At 58.9% G+C, this 7,056-nt stretch overlaps 1 protein-coding gene across 1 annotated transcript; it reads right to left on the bottom strand.

Annotated features, from left to right (window-relative positions):
* Positions 1-212: 212 nt before the first annotated feature.
* LOC145719953 (pleckstrin homology-like domain family B member 1) lies at positions 213-6,856 on the bottom strand (the record flags this gene model as incomplete). The annotated part of the gene is made up of 5 exons (XM_081811585.1): positions 213-1,431; positions 2,155-2,187; positions 2,303-2,388; positions 6,323-6,425; positions 6,686-6,856. Coding segments are annotated over 5 exons (534 nt in total), but the record flags the coding sequence as incomplete, so codon positions are not given.
* Between the last annotated feature and the right edge of the window lie 200 nt (positions 6,857-7,056).

The following is a 7,056-nucleotide window of genomic DNA, read 5'->3' as shown; positions in this document are numbered from 1 at the left end:
CGTCTGCCTCATTAAACTTCTGCGTGAGTCCCTACCTTCGCCCGCCTCTTCATCTTCCATCCCCCACCCCCAGCCAGTCCTTGGAGTGGGGTCAGGGGAGGGACCTAGAAGTCATGGGTTGGGCCCTTGTCCCTCCTGGAACATCAGTAAGGGGGACGTCCTGTTTTGTGGGGACACAGTCCCATACCCCATGCAACCTGGCTTCCCAAACACATACTCCAAATGCTTTATTGTTCCGTTGAGATGCTTACAAATACTGAAAATCACCCAGCCCGGGGCCCAGTAGCCATGGCCCAGTGGTGGGCAGGGAGGTGGGCTTAGTGTTAAGGCATGAAGGGCCGAGGCCAGACAGCTGGTGGCCTGGTCCTCTGCTCCCCATTTCTGTCACCGTTCCGAGGCTGAAGGGAGGGCAGCCAGACCTCAGGGTCCTCTCGCTCTGCTGCCTCCTCTCCTGCTCAGGTTCCCCCCGGGGGCGTCTGAGCAGCCCTCCACCCGTTAGACACTCAGCCTGTACAGAACCCGTCTAGCCACCTCTCCCTGCCGCTTCCCTCCTCCTCCAGTCTCTGGATGTCAGAGCTTCGTCCCTTCTGGCTCTAAGCAAGGCACGAGTGGAAGGGAGAGGGCTGGACTGGGGGCTGGAGGGGGGGTTTGGTCCCTTCCCCCCCAGCTGGAGAGATGTCGGTACGTACCCTCAGATGGGCCCACGGTTGAAGCATGGGCGAAGCCACAGAGCCATGGGTATGGGGTTGGGACCTCAAGGCTGACACGTGAGGTCTCTGGCCCTTGAATAAAGTAATAACAAAAATGCGGGAGAGCGGGGTTTGAGAAGTACACCGCCTGAGCTGTTCCCCCACTCCGGAGGTGGCTCTCCTCAGCCCCCAAGGCCCCTGCAACGGGGGGGCTGAGGCAAGAGGGGATCTTTGGCAGATTCTGGTACCATCATTTGTCCTTTGCGAAGGCAAACACAGGCTGGGGAGCGCAGGTGCCAGGTCAGAGCTTGAGGCCCCCTCTGCCAGTTCCGCAGCCTGGGGCAGGACCCTGAAGGGTTATTGCAAATTCTGAGTTCCCGGGAGCCTCCCCACTTTTTATCTGCTGGCTGGTTCTTTAGGGGGCCTGAGCTCAGACATTCACAGGACCCGCTCCTTAGAACAGTACCAAGGCCTGTCCAAGGGCTCTGGGAGCACTCCTGCGCAGCCTGGAGCCCGGGCTGCGGCTCTTCTCCAGGGGCCGAGCTGCGCAGCAGGCGGGCTGGCCTGAGGGTCCGGGAGGCCCACGCCAGGAGTGGTGTGGTCAGTTCATGAACTGAGTGTAGCCCTCAGCTCCGGTGACGATGACGTCCATCCAGATGCGCATGGCCTCTGCGGACGGCGCCACCATGTAGTACAGCCGGTCATGGGTCTTCACACAGAAGGTGAGGGCTGGGTTCGGGCTCTGCCCCGGGAGAGAGGAAGGTCTAAGACAGGGCTCGCCGCTGACATTCCATCTGCCCTTTGCCCTCCCTGGCTCCAGGGTGCCCTGGAGCTCGAGACTGAGTCCCAAATAGGCCCCAAACCTAGTGCCCACCCGTCAAGGGGGCCCCAGGCCGAGATGTTTCCCTCCTCACACCTGGGCCGTACCCTACCATGGGGGGGGGGGCTCTGTTTCTGGGCACCCCTGGGCACAAAAGTGAGTATCAACAGAATCAGACACAGAGGCCTATTCCAGCGAGGACCCAAGCCTCCTCTCGGCACCAGAGGGGCAGATGGAAAAAGCTGCAAGTGGGATGCTGGGCCCAGGACCCCAGAGGAGCAGAGATCAGGGCTGAGGCGGCACCAGAGGCTTGCAGGGAGGCTGCTTTGCATGAGGGCGGAGAGCCCAGGCTTCAAACATGTCCCCTTTATCAATCCCGTCAGCCCAACCCCGTCCCTGAGAACCCCTTCCTCCCCCTCGCAGCCATCCCTTTGGCGCCACCTACCTCCCCACAGGCCTGCTGTCATCTCAGGAGAGGGGGCAGCGAGCCCCTCAGGCCCACAGGGGCTCCCTGCAGCCCCCGCTGCTCCTCCCTCAGGCCCGGGGAAGGGGGTTGGTGGGGGAGAGTAAGGGGTCAGGGGCCAGGAGGGGACAGGAGGCATTAATGTGCAGTAGTTCTGGTTACAGGTAGGTAGGGAGGGGTACCTCAGTCACCACAGGGAAGCTGAAAAACCTCTTCTGGGAAAGGGAAGGGAGAGAGCAAGAGAGAGTTTACAAAGAGGCTGAGGAAGGGGTCCAGGACTCGAGAAGACAGGCTGCTGGGCCCACCCCTTCCCCTGCGGCCCGCCCTCACCTTGGCCGCACTGCGCAGGTGGTCATAGTACACTTCTTCGATGGCCTGGAAGTAGATGACCCCCTTCAGCTTCGTCTCATGCTTGTCTGCAAAGAAAATAGGGCCGGGCTGAGGAGGCCCAGCATCCCTCAGGCGAGGGGCCACCGATGGAGCTTCCCTGTCTGGGAAAACGGGCTAATTCCCAGGACTCCAAAACAGAGCCCACCAGGGAGTCCTGAAGACATGGCCCGTGCTCAGCCTTGCTCAGAATTAGAGAATGCAGATTAGAACCTCTCCTGAGATACCACTTCGCACCTATGAGAAGGGCAAAAATATGCAAAAAATAAACAACACGCTTTGGGCAAGTTTATGAAGAAACAGGTGGGCTAACAGATGACAGGTGGGGTATACAGTGGTAAACCCTTCGGGAGGATCTGGCCGAGTCTACCAGAGTGAGAAAGGTGTTTGCCCTTTGAGCCAATGATTACACTTACGAACACTTACCTTACAAATAACAAACACGTGATTGTTCACCACAACGATATTTGTAGTTTGGAAACCAGTCCATCAAGTAGAGACTGGTTAATAAATTAGAGTTTAGTACAGGATGGGATACTAGACCTCTGTTAAATGATAGAGAAACACCTCATGGGGTAGGGTGGAAAAAATACAGATTCAGAAATACACCTTTCAAATGTTATATTTCCTATAGAAAGATCTGCTAGAATAACAGTAAAACAAGGAACATATCGTATGCCATTTTTTGTGTAAGAAAAGGAGTAAGAATCTCTGCATTTGTTTACATTCTAAAGAAACTACAAGGGTACGCAAGAGATTAATAAAAACGGTTATCTGTTGTGAGTAGAGGCATAATTCTCAATGTAAACCCTCTTATGTGTTTTTTTTAACTGTAGGAGTGCATTTACCTATTCAAGTCTAATAGTAAAAACCAGAAGGAAGGATGTGGCATCTGGAGGCCGGTGGGGGGACAGGAAGGAGCGGGGCCGACAGCAGAGGTGACCGAGCCGGCGGGAAGGGACAGGTCACTGCCAAGGGAAAGCCTAGGGCCTGGGCCGTCTCATGGCAAACACTGTTCACAACCGAAAGGTCACACCGTCAACTAAGCTCAGACAGTGACAGCTGACAGGCTGCCCTTTGGGGTGCACCCTCACCCCCGTGTCATTTCAGGCCTGAGTCCCTGAGCCAGGAGCTTCAGCCTCCTCCCGTGCCCCCGCCCCACCCTCTGCCCCTTCGACTCCCCTTCCCTAAGGACAAGTTGGTGAGCTTCCTCAAGCAAATTGAATCCTGCTGCCTCAGCCCGCCAGCCTCTCTGCTGCTCCCTCACTGGGACCCTGCTGCCATCTTGGCTTGGCAAAGGCTGTTTACAGGCCACTGCCCTCTGGCCCGGTCTCACGCGTCCTTCCCCGGCACCAGCCCCAAGTTCTCTCCGGCCAGGCGGAGCTTCTCTCGGGCCCTTAACCAGGAGCTCTGTGTACACTGGAATAGTCTCCATGCCCTTGGCCAACTCCTAAGTAGTCTTCAAGACCCACTGCGAATGGGACCACTATGGTGCCCGGTCACGCGCTCCTGGGCTCCCACGGCACGGACGTCCCTCTGTAGAGCTGACCCTGCTGAATCTGAGCCCTCCTCTGCCCGTTCACAGGTCTACCTCCTCCAACAGCAGCAACTATGTGCCTAGCACACAGTAGGTGCTCAGTGTTGAATCAGTGAGTCCGAGGCACTGGCGTCACCAGAAATCAGAGATCCTTCTCTTAGGAACCTACCCTCTAGTGGGGAAAGCACACACACACGGGCGTTTATGAGCTACGCGACCTTGGGCATGGCTGGGAACGGCAAGGGCGCATCTACACGTCCGAGGCAGTCATGAGAAGCAGGTGGTCGGCACAGCGTCTGGCACCTGCCGGAGCCTCTGTGATCACAGCGCAGACAGAGCCTCTATAAGGCAAGGGTTCTATATGGCAGAGGGCAGGACCCGTTCCCGGTGAGGCAGGGCCAGATCAGACGCTGTATCTGATCTGGACCCCATAGAATAGAGGGGTTCCGCCAAGTTAGTGGGAGGAGGGTCCAGGCCAGGGTAGGGAGAATGGCAAGTTCAAGGCAGAAGCAGGCAAGTCACACCCAGGGCCCCGATCAGGCCCCCGGCCCACCTCCGTCGGACACTTGCGCTTGGGACAAGGATGCAGCCCCTTCCCACCTCTTCCTTCGCTGGAAACCGCATCAGCTCCAGCCCCCGCTTCCTTACCACCCACCTCTCCTCATCTTGTGCCATGTGGCTCCCGCCCTGGACACAAGGGCCTCTGGGTCCACATTATTCTTGGCCTCTCTGCAGTGTCCCTCATCACTGGCAACACTCCCTGCCTACAAATGCCGGCTCCTCCGGCTGGCTTCCCTCCCCGTTTCCGCCCCTCCGCAGAACGTGATCTTCATTTCACTAACCCTCAGGAAGCTCGTGAAGGCCCAGCGCCAGCGCAGCACCTGGCCTGTGGCTTCCCGCCTCCTGCCCTCCCCCTTGGCCAGCCCCTCCTCCTCCTTCCCCAGGGTTCAGCCCTTTCCCTCTTCTCTGCTCCGAAGTCGAGCCGCCTGGGTTCAGTTTTAGCTTGGCAGCTTAGTAGCTGTGAGACCTTGGGCAATTTACTTACCTCTCTGAACCTATGTTCCTCATCTGTAAAATGGGTATAAAACAGTGCTTCCCGCACATGATGATGAAAAGGCAACGCGATGCAGGCAGAGTGCTTAGCGCGGCACCCGGTTCGTGCAGCGCTCAGTGAGTATGACCTGCCATTACTATTACTCCAGCACAATCAACTTTAACCCTGACCTGGCTCCTAAATTTAGGTGCCCCCAGGCACTTCAACCTCAACATGCCTGAAATGAAACTCTTCTCCCCAGGCCTGTTTCAAATGCCCACAAAGTCCCTTCCAGCCCAGGTGGAAACATGGGGACACACGGGCCTCTGCCTCTCCTGCCTCGCACAGCCAGGGCCCAGGCAATCAGGGAAGGCCTCTTGGAGGGAGTGGCACTTGGTTAGGGACCAGGTTAGACGGGAGGCAGGCACTCCAGGCCTGGGTACCTCTGCCACCAGACACTTAGGCCCTCTCCTTCCAGGCTCTGAACAGGATTGCTCTCCCCGGCTTTATGGCTAGATGGAGCTGGGTGACTGGCTGAGCAGCCCCACTAGTGACCTGAGGACAGACCCCAGCCGGGGCATTTAATGCCCATGCAAGGCGCAACTGGGCTTCTCTTTACTCTCTGCCACTGTGGCCTGCAATGTTCTAAAAATGCATGCTCTCGAACAAAGGGAACACTGGCTCAGAGGGGAGCAGAGCCCCCACCAACCCACAGGGTACCCGGACTCGTAGCGGGTGAGAAAGGAAGCCGCGGTTTTGAGCCACTGGGATCTCAGGACTGGCTGCTCCGCAGAACGCCCTGGCCCCTCCCGACCTGTGTGCCACACAGCATCCTGCGCTCAGCGTGGGGACTGTCCAGAGGGAACTCCAGGGACAGGCGACTACGCTGGAGGCAGCGTGGAGAGCAGAGGGAGCAGGACGCGCCAGGGGGCCTGTCCCCAGGGCCGTCCCGAGCGCTCACTGGCCCCGCTCAGCTGCTTGTCTTAGAGCCTTTGAGGGGACGTGCCCAAGGCGGAAGCCACCGGCCTCCACACGCCCACGGAGCCTGGGCGTCCCCTACAGCACACCCATCCTGCCTGGCTTTCCCAGTCTGCCCACTATCTGCCTCCCTGACGGCAAGCTCCAAGGGACAGAGCCGTAGCCACCCGGCTCGTCATCAAGGCCTCAAGCAGTGCCCAGAGCTTACTCCATGCTCGGTAATACTGCCGAATACGCGAATGAACAAAAACCGAAGGCGGACCGAGTACAGTCTGTACACCGTCAGGGAGGGGAGGACAAGCCCCAGCTCAAGCCCCCGCCCCACACCGCTAAGCCTGGCCTCCCTCCGGAAGACCAGCTGTCCTGGGTGACAGCCCAAGGGTCCAGGCTCCGAGACGGTCTGACGGGAACTCACCCACGTAATAGGAAAGGGTGCGCTTGAGCCGGTCGAAGACAAACCAGCGCTTCTTCCATGATTTAATCTTGCCGCCCATCTTGACCAAGTAGCCGCGGCAGACCTGGCAAGAAGCAGGAGTGAGGAAGGACCCGAAGGCGTAGCCCCCAGACCTCTCCTCCCGGAGCGGCACTATAAAAGCTGTCGCCTGGGCCTGGATTTTGGGGGCCTGTGGCCCACACCTCTTCAGGCCAGCACACCAGGTCCTGGGACAGAGACCACCAGTGTTAGGGCAGGAACTGGGGCCACTATTCCGAAGGCCCAGGAGGTGCCCAGACTACAGGGTCCTCTCCCCAGCGCCCCGGGGCCACACAGGCCTCGCACCTTGCTGCTGAGCACCACGTGCAGGCAGGTATCGACGCCGTGGCCCGACGACTCAATGTGGGTCTTCAGGTCGAAGTCCTCCTTCCGGATTGGCAGGTAGCGGGTCAGAGGTCGTGCCTGGGAACAGAGGGCAGCGTCAGCAGAGTCTCCTCTCTTCCCCGCGTCATTCCCCTGTCCAGGCCCCTTGGCTTCAGTCCCGAACCCCCACTGCTGCCATCAGTCCCTCCCCGCCCCGGGGCGGTCACCCTGGTTTCAGAGCGCGTGTGGCAAAAGCAGAGACCTAGCGGGCCCGCACTGATGCAACCCCGGCCTGGGCAAACTGCTGAGTGGCTCCATGCCTCAGTTTCCCCACCTAGGACAGCCATCCCTGT

The sequence above is a fragment of the Leptonychotes weddellii genome, unplaced genomic scaffold (assembly GCF_054177405.1).
Source record: "Leptonychotes weddellii isolate Sample4059 unplaced genomic scaffold, ASM5417740v2 HiC_scaffold_8618, whole genome shotgun sequence".
NCBI lineage: Eukaryota > Metazoa > Chordata > Mammalia > Carnivora > Phocidae > Leptonychotes > Leptonychotes weddellii.
The sequence above is the reverse complement of the archived record's forward strand: the minus strand, read 5'-3'. Positions and strand labels throughout refer to the sequence as shown.